The following is a 24,032-nucleotide window of genomic DNA, read 5'->3' as shown; positions in this document are numbered from 1 at the left end:
AATTTAGCTATGTCTAATGTGCAAGTAATAACAGAATGTGAATAAACCACCAGTACACGATGTCATTAACAGTTTTGATTTTTTTACAAGAACATTTGGCCTTTTGTCCCAAATGTTTGATCCGTTTGTTATGACTGACGCCTCCCTTCTGTAATAACACAGATAAACACAGCCAGATAAAAAAAACACAGCGCTGTTTCAATCGCAAGAAAAGGCAGCGGTGATTAACCAGTTCTTTGCAAATGATACATGGGCAGGATTAGTTTTCAGTGACCAAAACAACGGATAATACTTCCATCCGTAACCTCTGTTTCTTTTTATTTTTTATTTTTTTAAAGTTACGCATATTCGAAGTTGGCGTCAGGGTTAGGGTTAAATTTGGAAACATGGACATGAGCGGAAATCTTCCGAAACAACAATGCCTCAAAACACGAAGCAATCAAGCCAGTCGCTTAGAGATCAAGGCTATTTCATTCCACCCGTCTACTATGAGCGGGTGAATTTGGTTTTAGCAATATTCCAGCATTATCACGGTGGGGGACACCAGAAATGTGCTTCACACATTGTACCCATGTCGGGAATCGAACCCGGGTCCTCGGCGTGACGAGCGAACGCTTTAACCACCAGCGCCGCCTACTATGAACTCACTAAACAATAAACACACCTTTGCAAAGTTATCCTGTTTAATTGGCTTCATGTCTCATTGGCTTCCACCTATGTGTTCTCTGTCCATCGTGTTGTGGACCGCCTCCGTGGCCTAGTGGTAGTGCGTCCGGAGAACGGAAGGTCCGGGGTTCTATCCCCGGTCGCGTCATACCAAAAGACGTTAAAAGATGGTACTTGTTGTTACCCTGTCTGGCGCTCGGCATTAAGGGGCTAAAACAAGCACTGGTCGGCTCGGAGTCAGTATACTGTGTCTGAGTGGGGTATTCATGTTAAACTGCGGCATGGTATCTCAGTGAGCTAGCTCTATAAATCGGCATCGGTCCGGACTAGTACAAGCAGCCACACAAACACAAACACATACACGTACATGCACGTCGCTATATAAGTGCAATAATCTTGGAAGCGACGTTAAACCCAATTTCACCTCACCCATAATGTTGTCATTACCTATTACTCATGTTATCTCACTCATGTATGAAATTGTTGTTACTGTTAAACATCATCTACTGTTAATCCTCCACCTACTATACATGTACAATGTTCCTCATTCAGACTTGCTTGACAACAGTATAAGGATCTATACCGAAACATCGCCTTAACAGTATTGAAGAAGTTGTTATCCATACATCATGTCTACCTCTCATTCGTCAACTTCTAAGTACTGCCTATCTAACAATTTGCTTAGGCTTAGAAAAAAATATTTTTCATAACTACAAACAATTAACAAGGAGCCCCAGTGAGATGGGAGATTCGGGCTGAATCTGTGGAAAATCTAGACGTGCTTCATTTAGAGCTATGGCAAGACATGAGGACTGGGTGGAGGGAAAATGATATGGTTTGGGGACTGTGAGACAGACTATATATGACAATTCAAGGTAAACATAATTAATGGATTATTTTTAAACGTCAAAGTGAAAAATATTTACGTTCTAGGAGTAGTTTTCCCGTTTATATTTTTTTATCATTCACGAGTCCGACCCTGCTCAATCCCATAAGCAATGTGGGTCATCGTGTTGAATGGGAATTATCAGTGTCATCACTCCCTGACCTCATTTTCAGTCAACGTGCTTCACACACCATGGACCTATCGCTGGGTAACCTGTCAGGAAAAGTAGCATTAATTACAGGTAACTTCCACAAAAATTATAGTGAACACTTTTTGACGATATTCTGAATACATTTTTTTTATTTTTACGTATACCGAAAATAAATCACGTGTGAAAGATAATACAACACAAATAACAAAAGAAAAAGTACAGTTGAAAACACGTTCTGTCTGATTATGTGCCTATTAATCGCATGAAAAGTTGTGAAACAATTCCACAACGAATGCTTCAATGAGCGCCTTCATAAGTACGCCCACCGGGCCAGCTGTTGAAAGGTGAAGGTCATTCAAGATGGCGGCCTCCATTGCAAACCTCGCTGGCAAGGTTGCACTGATCACAGGTTGTTTCATTGTTTAGTACACAATTGACAAGTGATCTTAACAGAATCTTCGTTCTCGCCTTCATGTATTTATTTCAAGGATGCATTTCTAGTGATTGCAGATGGATAAAACAAGGACAATAAAATATCCATCCCACATCGTCGAGATGGTTATCGGCAGTGTACATATTCATGTATCTAGGTTACGAATGTTACGAGCAATGGGCAAGCATCACTACGATGTATGTATTGGTTGAACTATACAACACTTTACAGGCGATCTGGTTGTCATTCATCTGTGAGACGTTACAATGTCCTAAAACACTGCTTTCACAAACGACAGATTGGCCATTTTCGCCTGACCATTAAAAACCCAGTTAGTAATTGAAGCGCTCATAAAATGTCACACTTTGATCTCAGGAAATAGACCCATCACAATTACTCGGGTTAGGGGTTGAAGGGAAACAGCACTCCAACTTTCAGTTGTCTATCGGCGCCATTGTGATTACTCTGCGTAATCACAAGCTAGGCAATTCTGACCTGCGAGGGGCCAACTGTAAAACCACATTGACAGCAAGGTTTAACCCCCTGAATCCTGTGATTTCAGTGGATGATGCTTACTGTAACCTTTCACCTTGCACATGTATCTGGGCATGTAAATGTGTATGTACAATTATTATGTAGTTTAGTATACAGAAAATGCATGTACATATTATTTTTGTAACAATGAAATTCAGTTCATATATTCAACCGCAACGACCCATATTTTTCAGGCAAATTGCATCCAATACAACAATTACTACTCCCTTCTTGTCATCCATGTTTCATGGTGTAATCCCCAACCTGTTGTTCATCCTCATTCACTTGATGCTCAGTTAATGACATTATTACAGGTATAGTTAGGTGTAGACCTACTCAGATTACCTGACAAAGTCTGCAAAATATCTCGATAACGTTCACCGATGCTTCTGAGGGTGTCAAGGTAGTAAGCACTCTGCGGTTCGCATTGTGTCTTGGGTCATTAATTGATAACCATTGGGTTATATGTACATGTATCCAGATCTGATGTGGTGATGTACTACATGTTATGTAATATGCATGTGGCAGTGCAGCAAGAGGGGAATGGAGAATGGATAGTAGAGTTGCAAAAAACATCAATCAAAGGATTTACCTATTATATGCTAACTCATTAATCACTGTTATCTCGCACAATGGATTTGTCAAAAGTTAGTGTTTATATATGTAGATTGACTCAAGCATATCTGGGCGTGAAGTGCCGATGTAAAAACAACATACTTTGTTCAAAGGATTAGCTGATAATACGTTGATTGTTCATCTAAATCTATGGATTTTTTTAAACAACCATGGACTTCATGAACATAGTTGTCATGTGTGCTATTTCAGCGACAAATAAGACTTAACACCTATGTGAAACACCTGAAACAAACTTACTTGATCAGTTGAGAAATAAACATCAAAATTCTTTGAAGTTTATATAAAATTTAATGTGTATTTTCTAACCAAATCACTGGTAGATTGACAGTAAATGTGAATACAGCTGATTGCTCTTTCCGGCTTAGTTTACGAGAAAATACACACGGTAATCTTTTTTTCTGCATATAAAACAGAGCTTAGCAGAACAGAAATTACAATTTAAATAGTAAATCATCATGTTTAGTGATAATTTATCTGAATTTCACATTTGTATTGATCAAGTTTGTTATCACTGGTTTGTTTACCTGAATTCTCTGAAGCGATACTATGTAGTCTTTAATTGTAACAAATATTATATTTGGGATAACACTTTCGTTGTAAAGTACAGATTCTCATACTTTTGGGGGGGTTGAGTCCTGTCCGGGATTCGAACCCACACTGCCAGAGTGAGGCACCTAATCGCCAGCACACAAAGTCAATGATCTTCAAGGCTTCCACAAAAATGAAAGTCTGACAACTGGTAGTCCAGATCACGTACTTTGGGTAGGCCAGGGATCCGGAAATATTTTTTTGCCAATCGGACATTTGCATTTGGCCACGCCATTCCTCATATCTGTTGAATGTTCATGCATGAAAAAAAGAGTAAACTCAAGTAACTCTTTCATAACATATATACGTGATATACATACAATTTATTAACAATGCAATGACACAGATCTAATATGTACCATTCCAACCCATCGTGATGTTGGTTTGACTAATTTGGCTATGGAACGGTTTCCACTGTAAAGCTGTTGGTTTTGTCTAGCCTTCCAGATTCGCATCGTCGGTGTTGGGTCGAAATCCATCAATTTTGGTCCACAAAGCGATATATGCATAAGTCTGTGTAGACTACCAGTTGTCGAAATTTCATTTTTGTTGAGTGGGTTAGATCAAATTTTAAATCCGCAAAGAAGCCCATGCATAAATCAATGCGTCCAAACTTGGAGTGTTGTTTCCCTTTGAAGTATGATAAAAATTCCTAACAGGTTTATAAATTTAAAAACCAGTATTCGTTATCCAAGTTATTGATAATCATTTACAGCTATGTTTGTGAAACTATCAATATTGATATTGTCACAATCTGATGTATTCTACGGTGGCCCATACCCACCACTGGTGAGATCATTTTTCACTGTATGCCTCAATATTTTGTCAGATACTTTTCGTTTCAAATTGGCTTACCGTGTGCAACCAGAATTACTTCCAGGTCAGTGCCCTGGCAATCGACAGGTTGGAGATTGTATCCGTAAGATTAAACTTTGATTCTAAAGTAGGTATCAGCCGGTCGATGAGTAATTAACAATGAGTAATTAGCAGAGTGAAATTAGTGATGATTGTGTGTTAACTGGGCCCTTATGACCTTTATAAAACTAGGAGTATCTGGCAAAATATAGAGGCATACAGTGGATAATGATCTCACCAGTGGCGGGTATGGGCCACCGTAGTATTCACTAAAAGATATATATAAAAATAAAATATATTTGCAAAGGTCTGCATGTGCTATGTGACCGACAATCTCGTGATTGTTTTGCGGAACATAACCAGTATTGCACTGTAGGTGTTTTGATTAAAGTATATATGTTTAATTATCATGAAAACTGTTCATAGGACACAAAGGCAAGGAACAACTTCAAGTTCAAACCATGATGGGTTAAAGCAGTCGCTTGAGACACCAAAGACCTGGGTTCGATTCCCGACATGGGTACAATGTATGAAGCCCATTTCTTGTGTCCCCCGCCGTGATATTGCTGGAATATTGCTAAAAGAGGCGTAAAACCATACTCACTCACTCAAACTATGATGTCCCAACACATAAAGTTATTTTCCCATTCACACACCTTCTGTACAACTTTGGACCCGTGAAGATTCGGGGGTAGAATAGGTCTTCAGCAACCCATACTTGCCGTAAAAGGTGACTATGCTTGTCGTAAAAGGTGACTCGGGTGGTCAGGTTCGCTGACTTGGTTGATGCATGTTATCAATCCCAATTCAGTGGATCGATGCTCATGATATTAATCACTGGATTGTCTGGTCCAGACTCGGTTATTTACAGACCGCCGTCATATAGCTGGAATATTGCTGAGTGCGGCGTAAAACAACAAACCCACCAACTATACAACTTTGTCTTACTGGCTGTAACCACAATGACAGCTTTCTGTATTTCACCCAAGCCATGGTCTCTATTAAGATAGATGTATGAGAAATAATGACTTCGTGTCTACTTCCCAGATACACTAGTCCTGAAGTTTGATTGTGAAAGTGTTATGCATGTCTCACAGGCGCTAGCTCTGGCATTGGTGCTGCAACTGCAGTTCTTTTCTCCAAACTTGGCGCCAAGGTTGCCCTGACAGGAAGGAAAGAGGAAAATCTCCAGCAGGTTGGCGCCGAGTGTGAGAAGACCACATCCCAAAAGGTATTCTATGCTAACGAGTTATTTTTGGACAGGAAGTACATTTTTCCAACTTAATTATCTCGGCTTCTTCACGATCTGCTTGTTTGTCTGATTTCAGCAGTGAATGCATCTATATTTATGATAACGAACAATGACTTATTGTGTGATTTGTGTTTATGGTAAAAGGACAATTATTTTTCAATTTTAGAAAGTTTAGTATTAAAGTTTAAATGCTTGGCTATGTATATATTTATATATGTATTTTCAATTATTTATGCATTCAATTATTTATTATTTTTGAGTATGACACGTATAGTTTTTTTATGTGATATGGGATACGTTGAGATATAAATGGAACGATGTGTTCAGTGAGATTCTTTAAGACAACCTGGGCTGAACCATTGTAACAGTAGGTAGACCAAGCTGACTATCACAGCCCTGCCTTGTTGACAGCTGAAACTGTGTGACAAATAGGGTGTGTGACAACTGGGTAGTGTGACTAATAGGGTGTCTGACAAATGGGGTGTATGACAACTGGGTTGTGTGACTATTGGGTGTGTGACAAATGGGGTGTGTGACAACTGGGATGTGTGACAACTGGGGCGTGTGACTATGGGATGTGTGACAACTGGGGTGTGTGACTATGGAGTGTGTGACAACTGGGGTGTGTGACTAGGGTGTGTGTGACAACTGATATGTGTGACAAAGGGGGTGTGTGACTATGGAGTGTGTGACAACTTGGGTGTGTGACTAGGGTGTGTGTGACAACTGGGGTGTGTGACTAGGGTGTGTGTGACAACTGGGGTGTGTGACAAAGGGGGGGTGTGACTAGGGTGTGTGTGACAACTGATATGTGTGACAAAGGGGGTGTGTGACTATGGAGTGTGTGACAACTGGGGTGTGTGACTAGGGTGTGTGTGACAACTGGGGTGTGTGACAAAGGGGGTGTGTGACTATGGAGTGTGTGACAACTGATGTGTGTGACAACTGGGGTGTGTGACAAATGGGGGTGTGTGACAAAGGGGTTGTGTGACAAATGGGGTGTATGACAAATGGGGTGTGTGACAAGTGGGGTGTGTGACTATAGGGTGTGTGACAAATGGGGTGTGTGACAAAGGGTGTGTGTGACAACTGGGGTGTGTGACAACTGGTGTGTGTGACAACTGGGGTGTGTGACAAATGGGTGTGTGTGACAAAGGGGTTATGTGACCACTGGGGTGTATGACAAATGGGGTGTGTGACAAGTGGGGTGTGTGACTATAGGGTGTGTGACAAATGGGGTGTGTAACAAATGGGGTGCGTGACAACTGGGCTGTGTGACAACTGTGGTGTGTGACAACTGGTGTGTGTGACAACTGGGTTGTGTGACAACTGGGTTGTGTGACAAATGGGGTTGGTGACAAATGGGGTGTGTGACAACTGGACTGTGTGAGAAATGGGGTGTCTGACAACTGGGGTGTGTGACAAATGGGGTTGAACAGACTGGTAACTACTCACAGGGACTGGTAAATCTGACTGATATTTTACTGCAGTAATGTGTTTTGTAAAACTTAGGTACCCCAAGTTCTAGTAAAATGTTCGACTCTTTTAAGGTATGTTCAAGAATGCTTCAGGTGAAGTTTCACCCATGCATTTTGTATTTATGTATCTTTCTCAGTTTTGTTTAGAGGGTCCATTGGCATTTTGATCACGTGGTTGTATATTTGGTATAAGTGGTCAACAGAGGTGGTTATTGTGATGGGGACACGGGTAGCCTAATCATCTAAGGCACTGCGATTTGCTGTGCAGAGTTGTGTCCCTTGGGCACGCCAGAAACCTATGATTGTGGGTTCGAATCCTGGTACGCCCCGATTATGTTTCTAGGTTTGTCAGCACCATTCCCGTGCTCATGGGTTTCACCAAAGTGGTAAACGTCTGAGACCTGCATCACTTCGGGCTTTCCTCCCACATTAAGCTAACACGCCGTGATATAACTGTAATACTGTTAAAAGCAGCATGAAGCCTAACTCACTCACTCACTGAGAATTGACAGTTGAATTGAGTAAAAAAGTAAAAAATGCTGAAAAATATGTTTGGCCACAGGTTTGAAAATCAAAAGTTCACTGGACATTTTGAATGCCCCAAAAATAATGTGGCTATGTTGTCTTGATGTCATACATACCCCTTCATGAGAGAGGGTGAATGCTTCTTTTTCTATGCTGCATTTGAACTTGCCCTTACATGTGTATTCATGTGCATTTTGTGCAATTTGATCTTTGTAGCCAGTGCATTTGAAATGCATCATGTCCATGACCTCAATATTTGCATTGCAAAAAATATGTCAGTAAGCTGTCAGTTCCGGGGTAGAATAGATCTTCAGCAACCCATGCTCACCGTAAAAGGCAACTATGCTTGTCGGAAGAGGCGACTAACGGGATCAGGTAATGCATGTCATCATCGCCCAATTGTGTGGATCAATGTTCATGATATCAATCACTGGACTATCTGGCCCCGACTCGATTATTTACAGACCGCAGTCATAAAGCTGGAATATTGCTGAGTGTTGCGTTAAACATAAACAAACAAACAGTTTGAAACAGTGTAGTCATTGCTGTATTTTGGTAATTCTTATGTACCTAAGCACGCTATTGGTAATAAAATGTCTGACTCTCATTATGTGATTCGACCCATGTACCTTTGTAAGCAAGGATTATATCCTACCGAAATATTATCCCGGGGGAAGTTTTACTCAAGAGTATAGTATCCTACCTTAATGCCCCACTGGTATGGGTTCAAATTCATGAGGAAGAATCATCCTGACACTAGAGGATTTCATCCCCGGGATAAAAAATAGGGTAGGATGATATTCACTCTTACACCTTCAGATCCAAGGGCAGACACCTTGTCCACATAAGCAAAGAGGTTAACCCCGTCAGCAAGCTGATAACATTAAAATGTCATCTGTGGGGACGCAGTAGAAAGTTTTTTAAACAAGCATCAAAGAAGACATCTAATAATGATTTTGTGTATAGTACTGTGGAGGCTGGACAGATGAGAATGATGCTACCGGTCACTGTACCTATTGATCTGTTGTCTGTTGCAGCCGTTCCTTGTCACAGGGAACTTGGTGAAAGAAGCTGATGTGAAAAATGTCCTCGATGCAACAGTCAAACACTTTGGTAGACTGAATATTCTGGTAAGGTACATGTTCAGGCCTCGATTTAGCCATGCACAAGTGCAACTTACTAAAATCCATATTTACAACACGTTGCATGTAAAAATAAGGTTAAAAATTTGTGCTTGACTAACCCTTATTTATCCACACAACATCGATCTCTGAACACACTCAATACCTCCAAGCTTTATTTACCATACTATATCACTAATACCTTTGTTATGTGTAATTTGTCATGCTTTCTTTGGCTTGACGTCATCAAACTGTTGACAATTAAACATTTGATGCACATGTTTCTATTAGATTTTTCAGCAAAATGTTATTAATTTAATGGACTGGCCTATGTGACCGGCAGCAGACTTGGTCTGTGTTTCAACTTTGATAAATTCATGGAACCTGGGTGTAACCTGGTTTTGTCTTGTGCAACTCTGTTTTCATATCAACATGCACCTGGTGCAAGTTAAATTCTTAGGCACAACATTTGGAATTGAAAAGTTACTTCCCTTCGGCATGCCGGGATCCTATGATCATGGGTTCGAATCCCAGATTGGTTTGTCAGCACCACACCTGGTGGGTTTCACCAATATGGTAGGGGTCTATGCACAGTCTAAACTGTGGTGTCACTGATATGTGATGGAGATATTAATGTTAATTGCTCTGACACTGCGCCGACACTCTTCCGACACAGTTCTGACACTGCTCCGACACTGCTCTAACACTGCTCTGACAGTCTTCCGACACAGTTCTGACACTGCTCCGACACTGCTCTAACACTGCTCTGACAGTCTTCCGACACAGTCCTGACACTGCTCTGACACTGCTCTAACACTGCTCTGACACTCTTCAGACACTGCTCCAACACTGCTCTGACACTGCTCCGACACTGCTCCGACACTGCTCTGACACTGCTCTGACACTCTTCAGACACTGTTCTGACACTGCTCCGACACTGCTCCGACACTGCTCTGACACTCTTCAGACACTGTTCTGACACTGCTCCGACACTGCTCTAACACTGCTCTGACACTGCTCTGACACTCTTCAGACACTGCTCCGACACAGCTCTGACACTGCTTCGACACTGTTCCGACACTGCTCCAACACTGCTCTGACACTGTTCTGACACTGCTCTGACACTGCTCTGACACTGTTCCGACACTGCTCGGACACAGTATGGTATTTAGTCCCTATCCCATCTCCCTTTTGTCCCAAACCACACATGATAAGATGTAGTTAACAAGATGTAACTGTATATTACATATCGCTTCATTAACACAGAAATACCGGGTGTCATCAGATAATATTTATTGTGCATGTTAAATGTCTCTAGCATAATGTAAATGTTATGTTCCAAGGGTTGTATTTTCAGGTGAACTGTGCAGGCATTATAGAGCTGGGCAGCATAGAGAACTCGTCCCTTGAACAGTATGACAGAGTCATGAATGCCAATGTCAGGTAGGAACGCCATCAATATCATTTCAACAGTAGTGGGGGGGGGTCATGGGTGGCCCAGTAGTCTAAGGCGCCGCGATTCGCTGTGCAGAGTTGCGTCCCTTGGGCACGCCAGAAACCTATGATTGTGGGTTCGAATCCCGGTTCGCCCCGATTATGTTTCTAGGTTTGTCAGCATCATACCTGTGCCTGTGTTTTTCACCGAAGTGGTAAATGTCTGTGACCTGCATCATTTCGGGTTTTCCTCCCACATTAAGCTGACATGCCATGATATAACTGGAATAATGTTAAGAGTGGCGCTAAACCCAACTCACTCACTCACTCAACAGTAGGGGTGTACTTGGACCTTCTCAGAGGCTGATTATTCTGCCTACATCTGCAGCAAATCAAGGTTCGTAAAATCCACTCGTCCTCTCGTATTGACGAGTGGCAGCATGTGCAGAGTGAGAAAGAAGTAAAGACACACTCATCGTACTGGGCGAGAACACACATTTATTTCAGTTGTATCGATTCAGCTCTTATCATTTTCAATAAAATATGCACGATACTTTCAAACCTAACATGTGTTTTTATCTCACACACATTTTCAGCAGTAACAACGAAAAACAAGTCGCTCATAGCATAAATAGATGGCACACTTGACAACTGTTACAGAAATAAACAGATAGTGTGTTGGCCACAGCTCTACATAACCCCCTAATTAATAAAACAAACAAAAAACTAATCCTTACTGACTCACTAGGTGGACTCCAAGCTACTAAAAACAAAAACATAAAAAAATTACCTAAATTAATTCAACAGATACTCAAAAGCTCTAACAAGCTCTGCAATGTAGGTAAAGAAATAGAATTTGTATGGATCCTTGCCCACGTCGGAGCGTTTGGTAATGAACACGCCGACAAAGCAGCCGAAGCATCACTAAAATTAGAAGAAATAAGCATTAACCTACTAAAATCCTCCAAAAGTGGCAAAACCAATATCAGAAATCGAACTGTAAACTAAAACAGGTGCTCCAAAAGCCACTCAAAAAACAAAGGTTCTTCATAAACCCCAAACAATCAACAGGGCAATAATCAAATTACAGACAGGGCACACTTAACTAAACTCTCACCTACACAGAATCAGAAAACACCAAACAGGTAAATGTCCTCACTGTAACCAAATAGAAACACCTGAACACGCACTATTACACTGCACACACCACCAGCAACACAGAACAACCCTCAAATCCACAATAAAGTGTAACAAACAAATGTCTCTGGCAACACTACAAAACAAACAACAAAACTTAGGCATAAGGCATTTTCCTAATTAAAACAGGCCTACTAGGCCACATCTAATAAATTACAAAATCATTCTATACCATGCTAAGACCCTTAAAAAAAATTAAAAACCTTAAAAAAAATTATTTTTTTTTTTTATCAAAAATCCCAAATAATACACAACCACACAAACTCCCTTAGTTCCCCTACCTATAGCACGTCATTCTTCAAAATTCCAAATTTCCCCCAAATTTAAAAAGAAAGACTAAAGTACCCCAGGTTGCTCTTCCTTTTCGGAAATACCCCCCTCAGCAAAACCACTAATTAGCCTGGCGGGCAGTGTGCAATATGCACATAAAGTCAGAAAGCGCACCTAACAACACCATCTCTCAGAAAGAAATACCAGTACCGAGAGGAGGAAAGTAATAGCAGTACACAGAGGTATTTTTCTAGAAGGACATATAGGAGGGAATAAAATTAGGGTAGGGTAAGAACTAGCAATGCAAATAGTAGGGAAAGTAATAGTACAAACAGGAGCGAAATGTATAGAAATACTAATGGGAGGGAAAGTAATAGCAGAACAAATAGGAGGGAAAGTAATAGCAGTAGAAATAGGAGGGAAAGTAATAGCAGTAGAAATAGGATTGAATGAACCAGCAGTACAAATAGGAGGGAAAGTAGTAGCAGTACAAATAGGAGGGAAAGTAATAGCATAACAAATAGGAGGGAAAGTAATAGCAGTAGAAATAGGATTGAATGAACCAGCAGTACAAATAGGAGGGAAAGTAGTAGCAGTACAAATTGGATTGAATGAACCAGCAGTACAAATAGGAGGGAAAGTAGTAGCAGTACAAATTGGATTGAATGAACCAGCAGTACAAATAGGAGGGAAATTAATAGCAGTCCAAATAGGAAGGAAAGTAGTAGCAGTACAAATTGGATTGAATGAACCAGCAGTACAAATAGGAGGGAAAGTAATAGCAGAACAAATTGGATTGAATGAATCAGCAGGACAAATAGGAGGGAAAGTAATAGCAGAACAAATAGGATTGAATGAATCAGCAGGACAAATAGGAGGGAAAGTAATAGCAGAACAAATTGGATTGAATGAATCAGCAGGACAAATAGGAGGGAAAGTAGTAGCAGTACAAATAGGAGGGAAAGTAATAGCAGTACAAATAGGAGGGAAAGTAATAGCAGTACAAATAGGATTGAATGAATCAGCAGTACAAATAGGAGGGAAAGTAATAGCAGAACAAATTGGATTGAATGAATCAGCAGTACAAATAGGAGGGAAAGTAATAGCAGAACAAATAGGAGGGAAAGTAATAGCAGTACAAATAGGATTGAATGAATCAGCAGGACAAATAGGAGGGAAAGTAGTAGCAGAACAAATTGGATTGAATGAACCAGCAGTACAAATAGGAGGGAAAGTAGTAGCAGTCCAAATAGGAGGGAAAGTAGTAGCAGAACAAATTGGATTGAATGAACCAGCAGTACAAATAGGAGGGAAAGTAGTAGCAGTACAAATAGGAGGGAAAGTAGTAGCAGTACAAATAAGAGGGAAAGTAGTAGCAGTACAAATTGGATTGAATGAACCAGCAGTACAAATAGGAGGGAAAGTAATAGCAGAACAAATTGGATTGAATGAACCAGCAGTACAAATAGGAGGGAAAGTAGTAGCAGTACAAATAGGAGGGAAAGTAGTAGCAGTACAAATAAGAGGGAAAGTAGTAGCAGTACAAATAGGAGGGAAAGTAGTAGCAGTTTAGTTGTGTCACAAGTCCCTTACCCACGCACCCACCAAGCTCGATTAGACTCACCAGCTTAAATTGCACGGTCGTCAATCTCCCGGGCCCCTGGGACTGACAAATGTGAATTTAAAGATGGAGATAACGGCTTGTGTACCAAAATTACAATTGTTGAGAGTCTCAAAACAAGTATATATATTTATATTGGCTTGGCCGCATTGATTTTTTTTATATCACTTCAACATATGATAAATTGAAAACCACATAGTTTCTAATACAATATCCTGTCAGAAAACACATGCTCACATTTATATTTGACTAAGAAACACAATTCCTCATTCATAACTTCCACTAGCCGAGTCAACCTAACGGACAGTGATTATATGTCCTACTAACATTTACAAATATAACAGGTTTTTGTTACCATGGCAATGTCATGGAATCAGCAATGCACAATTTACAGTTTGTCATGTATTCTTTTACTTGAAGCCTGCTGTGAAATTAAGGTCTACTTTGATATGCCGTTTATTCATATTTTCAAAAATGCAAGTTTTTCAGAAACTTCAACAGTCAATGTAATAATGTAAAGAAATAAAAGTGCATGCAACTCTCTGATTGGTTGTATAACTGTAAAACACTATTAGGGACTCTGCAGTAGAGAGTCAACCATTGTCCATCCTTTCGTCCATTCTGTTTTGGTGACCAGACAACATCTATATCAGATGTAGAGGAATTTTGTTTAGAATACATATGGTTTGGGGTATGTCGGGAATTCCCAATTTGTTTCCATTGAAATAGATTTTCTTGTGTATTGGCTAAAACACAACTCTGAAGCTATGCCTGGGATTGTAAGACTCAAGGGAAAAAAGCTGAGGGAATGTGAGACCGAATTGAAAGCACTGAAATTAATGGTTGACGTCACATGTTTTTAAAATGCGCAAGATGTGATCGCCAAAGGGAATGTTATAGCAGTACAAAAAAGAGGTATTTTAGGAATACACATAGGAGGGAATTAAATGGCAATGCAAACAGTAGGGTAAAAACTAGCAATGCAAATAGGAGGGAAAGAACGAGCAATAGAAATAGGAGGGAATGTAATAGCAGTACAAATAGGAGGGAAAATAATTTAACCATAGTTTAACTTGAATAGCCCACTCAGACACAGAATACTGACTATGAGCTGACCAGTCCTTATTTTAGTCCCTGATTGCCTAGCGCCAGGCAGGGTAACAAAAACTACCAACTTTTAATGCCTTGTGGTATGACGTGGCTGGGGATCGAAACCCGGAGCTTCCACTCTACAGGCAGATGCTCTACCACTAGACCTTAGGAGCTAAAATGCTGTGATTACCAATCCCATGCTGTTATTGTGATTAATCATTTGATTATGTGAACATGTGAATGCCCTGCTATGTGCAGATGCCATTACATATTGTATTCTGTTGTTGACTGGCCACAGGGCGACTAACTGGATCGGGTGGTTAGGCTCACTGACTTGGTTGATGCATGTCATCGATCCCAATTGCGTGGATCGATGCTCATGATATTAATCACTGGATTGTCTGGTCCAGACTTGACTTTACAGACCGCCATCATATAGCTGGAATATTGCTGAGTGTGGCGTTAAACAACAAAGCAACCAACTAACCTTCTGTGTGAGGAACAGAACTTATCAATCAACCAGTCCAAATGCAACTTCATTTCTTCACGACCTTGATGCAGAAATCGTTAATCTGTCTCAGGGAAGCCCACACAGAACTTTTAAACCTGAAGTGACGTCATACTATTGTTCTGCTGTCGGGTTAAATCTCATAAACAGAGATGTTACTGCATCTTCCCGAGGCAAGAGTTAACTCACTTTAAAAATCCAGTTTGAACCCTTGCTGAACTGGCTGGATTTCCTGGGCTCAATCGTTCGTAGTTCGCTATTAAGAGTTATGTCCCTTATATGCCTCTTCTATGGACCAATCAGATTACACCTCTTGTATCACTTGCATTTGCTTCAAACAAAATGGCCACCCTCAGTCAAGATGATCTGTACAATAATCCAGATCTTTATTGTGATAATACGGATCTTACATCTTTAAGTGCATCAAGCTTCGTGAGCACCATGATTAAAAACATGAAGATTTTGGGAAAATATCTGTTGACGAGTTGGCAGTGCACTTGCTTTGCAAATCCTGCAATCAACTGAAATCTGCAGGACAGTTTATGAACCGGATTTCGATTTCATTGAATGATTTTGATTGGACTATGCATGGACTTGTTAGTCCAGCCATAATCTAACTCCATAATAACTGCCTAGTTCGGCAAGAGTGGAAAATGGACTTTTATGAAATGTGAAATCAAATGGCAAAAGTTTTCTTTATATTCCCGAGGATCGAACATGCAACTTTTGCATCTGTAGCCCAGTGAGCGTACCACTGGACTACAGATGTGCTAATAAATCACAATGTTTTTAAGAATGTGTTTTTAAAGTACCCTAATGCCAGCAACAGATATTTTACCCCTGTTTCCTAAGGTTCATAAAAAATGTGTTTGAAATATAAAAATGTTGATAAATGTTGCTTATGTTTCATTTTTGGTTTATAAGTTAGGCTCGCCGACTTTGTTGATGCATGTCATTGTATCCTAATTGCGTGGATCGATGCTCATGTCTGGATTGTCTGATCCAGACTCAATTATTGGCACTAATTGACGGATTAGAAAGTTCAACTGATGCCACCTCCCGTGAAGGAGCTTTGAAATATTCACTCATTCAAGAATTGGATTAGAGTAAAGGCTTTGAAATATTCACTCATTCAAGAATTGGATTAGAGTAAAGGCTTTGAAATATTCACACATTCAAGAATTGGATCAGAGTAAAGGCCTCGAAATATTCACTCACTCAAGAATTGGATTAGAGTAAAGGCTCTGAAATATTCACACACTCAAGAATTGGATCAGAGTAAAGGCTCTGAAATATTCACTCATTCAAGAATAGGATCAGAGTAAAGGCTCTGAAATATTCACTCATTCAAGAAGTGGATCAGAGTAAAGGCTCTTAAATATTCACTCATTCAAGAATTGGATCAGAGTAAAGGCTCTGGAATATTCACTCATTCAAGACCTGTGAAGACCTGGGGTAGAATAGGTCTTCAGCAACCCATGCTTGCGGTGAAAGGTGACTATGCTTGTCGTAAAAGGCAACTAACGGAATCGGACAGTCAGACATCCTGACTTGGATGATGCATATTATCGTATCCAAATTGTATAGATCGATGCTCATGATGTCAATCACTGGATTGTTTGGTCCAGACTGGATTACTTACAGACTGCAGTCTGTTAAACAACAAACAACCAACCTAGATTACTCTACCTATTTACCTAGAGTAAAGACTCTGATTTTAATGACATTACCCCATTGTTCATATTTTCAACAATAGGGTTACCTGGCCAGAACTATATCAGATCCAGGTCTCCGTGGCTGATATATTGCTGACTGGCTTAAAAGGACACCCTCTCATGATCAGCATTATTTCCTTTGTGTCTGTTACACTCAGATTTAACTCCTGCCTGTCCACCTAATGTCATTGTTATTCAATATCTGTACAATCAAGTCTCAGGAACTACAGTGAAGCCATATATTACCCCTGACATGTAATTGCTTGGTGCCAGACACTACTGTGTGTGGCCATGGATCTTGCTACATGTTATTGTGATGCTGAGCATCTGTTTACCCAGACTTGTTTACACAAACATGGTGAACGAAGTGTATTATGATCTGACGAGGATGCTATTTAAAGTGAGTCCTTGAGGCCATGGAGACGGATATTTGCAAGTGAAATAGATGGAGTGGCTTTGGATGATATAAATGTTGCTGTTTGTTAGCTTAGCTGAAAAAAATCTTTTGTTACTTCTCACATTTTCTAACAATTTTTAAATCTTCTTATTAGCTTTTAAATTGTGTCCTTGTGTTCCTAGCTTTGTGTTTTTATGGGTACAATGTGTGGAGCCCATTTCTGGTGTCCCCCGCCGTGATATTGCTGGAATATTGCTAAAAGTTGGGTAAAACCATACTCACTCACTCACTCATTTTGTGTTTTTATATTTGTCATATTTCATATTTACTGTGTTTTTATGATGTAAGGCAAGTAGCCATAAGAAGTAACTTACTGTTTGTGTGATTTACAAGACCGACCGACATAAAACCCCTAAAATAGGACAGAAATATATGATTTCAGATCCTTTTTGTCTAACTCTGTTTTACTGTTATGTGAACTGAAAAAAACACCACGAGATTTTATCTCCACAGCTCCTAAGAAATTACGAATAACAAATAGAGCTATTAATATTCTATCAAGAACAAAACAATCAATGATCTTTTTGTATCATTACGAAATCATACTTTCGTTATGGTGTGAGGTACGAGTTTGTTTTTCATTCATAAGTAGCATTACTAATCTGAATGTTGAAATTTATTTTGTTATTTGCTTCAACTACCTATGTTGAATTTCTGGCCAAACCTTTTGTAAACCAACTGACATAAAAATAAAAGCCCTGTTAAATGCATGTCTGATCTCAGTGTATGAACAGCACTAATTCTGGATGGTTTTACAAAATGTTCAATGTGGTAAGATTTATCAAATGAAACGAAAATATAATTTATTATCAGGGTTAAAAGCTAAACTTCTTTCTGGTCAATCTTGTGATTGTGGCGTTTCTGTATGAGTGATGTTGGTTTATTGGTTGCATGTTGTTTAACGCCACACCCAACTCTATTCCAACTTAATGATGGCAGCCTGTATAATGTCAAGTCTGGACAAGACAAACTAGTGATTGATATTATGAGCAGTGACTTCACCGTTGGGACAAGCTGACATGCTGTCAGTCACGACACTGAGTCAAACTACCAGATCTATGAGGTCATCTTAAGTTGTTGGGGATGAATGCTAAGCTGGAATCCGGTAACCCCATGGAGAGTCTGATTTCGATTTGATGTCAAGTTAAGCAGCCTGTGTCAATGTTGGTGAGGATTAACAACGCGGATTAGCGCCTAATACATGATGACATTTAAGTTATGGGGACATGCACATGTCATGGCTACAGGGTAATTAGCCTTTGGAATCAAACATTCTTTAGACAATGGTTGTCGTAAATCAGTCTCTATGACAAAAGCCCGAAGTGATGCATGTCTCAGATGTTGACCACTTCGATGAAACCCACAAGCATGGGTATGGCGCTGACAAACCAAGAAACATAATTGGGGCGATGTAACCTTAGGTTCCGGGTACTTTACCCTTCTACCTGGTTATAGCGAACCGGGATACAAACAAACAATCATAGATTTCTGGCGTGCCCAAGGGCACAGTGAATCGCGGCACCTTGGACGACTTGGCCGTCCGTGCCCTCTCTCCTTTTGAAATGATGTAAGCAGTGGTCCAACCTGTCTGGGTCCCAGGTCATTGTGTGCTGCAACATGATGGGCGCAAAGATAAACGGTACCCTTCATTGCACCTTCATTCAAAATAGGTTGATTACTATTGAATATCTCAAGTAGCATATTTTGTCCTAGTTGTATGTTTAGAATTGAACATTTGTTCAGTTCTCATCCAAAACACAAACTGAGACTAAGGGAGATAACAGGAAGCATGCTGGGAAAATCTACGTCAGAAAACAATGAGGCATTCTGTCAGTCTGGAGTAACAGCATCAAAGAAATAGTGCAAACCTATAGCCTTTGTGTTTTTTCCCACAAGTCCTTAACTATTGCAGCATTCAGATCTAAGAAATAGTTTTCATACTACCATAGACTTGATGTAACAGTGTTCCTGTTTACAGGTAATTACCAGTTATTTAGCGGTAAAATTAGGCTTGGACCGATAATTCATGTGACTGCCAGTCCCTGTGGACCGTCAAATAAAGTACCTTATAAAACTTTGTTGTTGAAAAAACCATGGCTGATATTCATATAAGATTTTTGTTAAACAAATTCAGCTTGTCTGTTACCATCAGCGTTTCCAGTTGTCTCTTTTGTTATCAGGAAATAAGATTTAGTTAGCTTCGAGGTTAAATATATATTTTTGTGACTTAGCCTCAAAACATTTATAAAAAAGGAAAACCTGTGACTGAACTTCTGGTGAATGACATGTAGCTCTAGTTAAGTTACTTAATAGATGACATCGTTGCATGGAATATGATGTTGAAAGAATTAAACCCAGGTAATTTCCATATGTTTTTATATATACTGAACCGCAAAAGAAACATCACCATGGATAGATATGTAAGAAACCTTATTTGTCCAAACCCTGTAAACATACTTTGAGACATATTAAAGACATGAAACTTGTCAAAACTGATCATCAAGGTTGAAATTAAAGTGTCAAATGTTCTTAAAGTGAAACACAAGACTACTCTCTGAGAAAATGGCATCACAAGTCATTATCCGCCATGTGCATTGATGACTGCAGTGCAATGTCGATACATGGAATGGAATGGATGAGATGGTTGATGAAGGCCATAGGCACTTGAGCCCACACTCTGAGGAACACCTGACGCAGTTCAGCTGCAGTTGTCGGCCTGGGTCGGGCGTCATTCAGCCGTCTTTGAATCTCGTCCCACAGGTGCTCAGTGGGATGTAAATGGGGACTGAGGGCAGGCTACTGCATGGTTCTGATGCCATTTTGCTGGAGGAAGTCTCTTGTTGCTCTCACAGTGTGGCACAGGCGTTAACATGCTGAGAACTCTTGGTTGCGGCGATGTGCCAACTGAGGTATGGCGTGTGGTATCCATAATTGATCAATGTACTGAGCTGCTGTGACACCATTGCCTCTCCCTGGACAGATGTTCTGGAAGACCACAGGGCCGACCTTCTGTACAAGACCAATTCCATCAAACACCATGATGCTCAGACCACCCCATGAGTCTCTCTCAACAACACAAGCATCCGAATAACGTTTTCCACAGTGTGGCCAGACTCTCTCTCTGCCATCTGTTGTTGAGATACAATAACGGCTCTCGTCTGAGAAGAGGACTCTTCTCCACTGCTGGTGGCATCAACGCTGGTGCTGTGTTGCCCACTGAAGATGGTGTCAGCTGACGTGTCAGAATTGGTCCTCGGTATGGCCTGTGATAGTGCAGGTGTCTGCTCGTCAATCGTCGAAGCACAGTGTCCGCACTAATGTGTCGCTGATGTGTCCCCGTGGTCTGTTGAGCAATTTCAGCAGCAGTAATAAAGTGATCTTGAAGATGCTGTCGCACTCTCTGCCGAACCTGACGTCGGGTGGTGACCCTTGGTCTTCTACTATGTGGTCGGTCATCTGTTGTCCTGGTGGTCTGGTACTGTTGCCGGAGCCTGTATATGGTCCTTACGTTGACGTGTTTTTTATCATCAAATTTCATTTTTCCGGACAAGGTAATATTACCCAATATTTAAATCACAACTTTTCATGCAATGTTACTTGGGGTGACGTTTTTTTGCGTTGGTTCAGTATATGTTGAAAGTTGGTACTGACAAAAATTAGTGGGGACTGGTAATTTTTAGAGTTGCCTGTCAATCCGGACTGGCAGTTTCCAAAGCCAGTGGAAACACTGAGTAATAAGGTCAGAGGAACACCAACATTTGCAGCATCTGGACATCATTTATGGCCTTTATCATGAATCCATTATTATTATACATGCATGCCTTTACTAGTTTGAAGATGAAAAGAGTAAAAAACCTGATTTTTAATGCTACTTTGATGTCGACATTTTCTCTTACATCGGTTTTCAATTTTTCTAAATCTGACATTTTTGAGAAATACAGTAAACTACGGTTATGACGAACTCAAAGGGACCACCAATTTTAGTTCATTATAACCGAAGTTTGTTTTAAGCATATTTTCACAGGGATGTAAGCAGGTTTTCCCCAAAAAGATGAAAAGTCTAGGTTTTTTTTAAACACTTGATTGCATTTTAAGCAATTTCGTGGAGTTTAGACAACATTCACACCAGGAAATATAATAAGTCAATAGCAAAAGTCAATAAGTCAAATAAACAAAGACGGTAGATGCCATAAAATTTCGAAGTTAAATCAGTACTTTAAAAAATCGGGCATAGCTTCCACGCACCCAGCTACCCACCAGGTCTGGGAGCAATACTTCCATAAACTTCAACCCCCATCCTCCAGACACAAGGACAAATGTCACAAGCGTGCAATGTCTGACCCTTTCATTACATTTTAACGCAGAAGATGATTTTTTCCGAGGATTACTGTTTTTAAAAACGCGATTTTTCTGCGTTTCCACAGAGATTTCACATCCCTGTGTACAGCAAGTTGCTGTGATAAAAAAAACAGTTCATCATCCGCCTCAGTTCATTATAAGTGTAATCGTTATAAATGTAGTTTACTGTATACCAAATGCATATCTACCATGAATCTATCAACCAATCAGTTACTCATTTGCAATATACATACCAGTCATCATAGTTAGAAATATGAGACAATAATATAATGTCTATTTTAAAATGAGATGAATGGTACACTAGAAAGAGATGTGTTGACTATAGTGGCTACATCATGTGAATAGATTCCGGTGTAGAAAAGTTCTTCAGCAACCCAAACTTGCCGTAAAAGGCGACTATGCTTGTCACAAAAGATGACTAATGGGATCGGGTGGTCAGACTCGCTGACTTGGTTGATACATGTCGTCGATCCCAATTGCATGGATCGATGTTCATGCTGTCAATCACTGGATTGTCTGGTCCAGACTCGATTATTTACAGACCCCCCGTCATATAGCTGGAATATTGCTGAGTGCGGCGTTAAACAAACAAACAAACAAACAAACATCATGTGAATACTTCAGTAGGAACTGGAAGTCATGTCATTCAACCATAAAATGCTTATAACTTTCTGGTTAAGATAGTTAGAGGCACAGGACTTTTGGTTTCAAAGGTGTCTTGCGTAAGATATGTGTTTTCCCAAGTGGGAAGTGATTGTTATTAAACCTGATAATAATGTAACTGGAGATACAGCTGTGATGTAGTCAGGGAAAGATGGGGATGGCATCTGTGTGTGCATGTAATGCAAACAGTTTCCTTGTTGATAAAGGAAACAATTATGGGCATGTCATTTGTAAATAGTGTTGATGGGCCAGTCAGGTGTATATTGTGGGTGTTCCTGTCATTAGCCCTACCCTTTAAGGTGCTGTTAGGAAGCATCCCTTACCCATGACAGAAACCTGAGATCGTGTGTTCACCCTGATTATGTATCCAAGTTTGTCAACACCATATCAGGGTTTTGTACGAATCACAAATGTTGATAATGAATGCAGAAAAACATAATACTGCATCCTGAGGGATGCACAATAATATCCATTGTACCTACAGCACATCAAGGGCAGTTATTGGTGTCTGGCATTTCATCCATCAATCATCACCACTGTCCACTTGATCATTGATTCATTCCAGGCTCTAAAGTAATTATCCAAACGTACAGTACATTACACCATCTCATTACTTAACATATTGCCAATCAGGATCCTCAAAATTGATTATTGGAGGTCTCGAGGACCCCCATTTCTGTAAGTCATGATAAAACCTTGACGTCCCATACTTGACTGTGGGTTTCTCCAAAGTGGTAAATGTCCAAGACCTACATCACTTCAGGCTTTTCTCCCACACCTTGTTTAAAGTGGTCTCAAACTCACTCACTCACTCATGTTGTCACGGATTTCAGTCCAATGTCAAGATATTAAATGGGGAATAAGCTCAACTTCCTGTCAACCATGTTGGTACTAATATGGTTAGTCTAGAAATAAGGTGTGTATTAACAGTGATACTTTGTCTTTATGCAATAAGGGTTACATCTTCCCAAGGCAAATGAGTTAACTGACTATAAAAGTCCAGTTTCCACCCTTGCCGAACTAGGCTGGTATTATGGAGTTACATTTTGGCTGGTCTAACGAGTGTTTGCATTGTCCAATCAAAGTCGCGCTCCGAAATCGAAATCCGGTTCGTAAACTGTCCTGAAGATTTCGGTCGAATGCAGGATTTGCAAAACATGTGCATCGCTAACTCGTTGTCAACAGATATTTTCTAAATCTTTTCATGTTTTTAATCTAGGTGCTCATGTGATTTGATGCACTTCAAGATGTAAGACTCGTTTCATCACAATATATACAGTCCGTTTGACTCCAAATGAGAACGATGAATTGCAAAATAACTCGAAATCCAGAAAAGTGTATGAAACATCAATACGGTACTTAACCATGTCTCCTTTACGGTTATTAGAGGTCGGAGTCTTGCTTTCTGGATCCTGCACACTATGATACGGTGCATTGTCCATCACAATGAGAGACTTGGAAGGCATAGCAGGGACTAATTTATCTTTCACCCACTCCAGAAATACATTGCCGTTCATTTCTGTGTGGTAGTCCCTGTTGTCTTTGGCCTTGGCTCTAAAGGCGAGGTCACAGTCTGGGAGAAAACCCTGAC

General features: G+C 40.2%; 1 protein-coding gene across 2 annotated transcripts in view; it reads left to right on the top strand.

Annotated features, from left to right (window-relative positions):
• The first annotated feature begins 1,679 nt into the window (after positions 1 to 1,679).
• The window catches only part of LOC139473914 (3-oxoacyl-[acyl-carrier-protein] reductase FabG-like), a 41,031-nt gene continuing 18,678 nt past the window's right edge, over positions 1,680 to 24,032 (top strand). Inside the window, exons 1-4 of one of the 2 annotated variants that reach the window (XM_071256721.1) lie at positions 1,680 to 1,793; positions 5,847 to 5,980; positions 9,042 to 9,134; positions 10,483 to 10,568. In XM_071256721.1, the coding sequence (XP_071112822.1) occupies positions 1,745 to 1,793; positions 5,847 to 5,980; positions 9,042 to 9,134; positions 10,483 to 10,568 (362 nt within the window). In that variant the 5' untranslated portion in view covers positions 1,680 to 1,744. Of the gene's footprint in view, positions 1,794 to 2,053; positions 2,113 to 5,846; positions 5,981 to 9,041; positions 9,135 to 10,482; positions 10,569 to 24,032 lie in introns of those variants that run through there. The other variant, XM_071256720.1, reaches the window with a different exon arrangement.

This window comes from Haliotis cracherodii, unplaced genomic scaffold (assembly GCF_022045235.1).
Source record: "Haliotis cracherodii isolate W230 unplaced genomic scaffold, xgHalCrac1.p SCAF_3, whole genome shotgun sequence".
Classification (NCBI taxonomy): domain Eukaryota; kingdom Metazoa; phylum Mollusca; class Gastropoda; order Lepetellida; family Haliotidae; genus Haliotis; species Haliotis cracherodii.
Note: the sequence above shows the minus strand (reverse complement) of the source record. Positions and strands in the feature narration are given on the sequence as shown.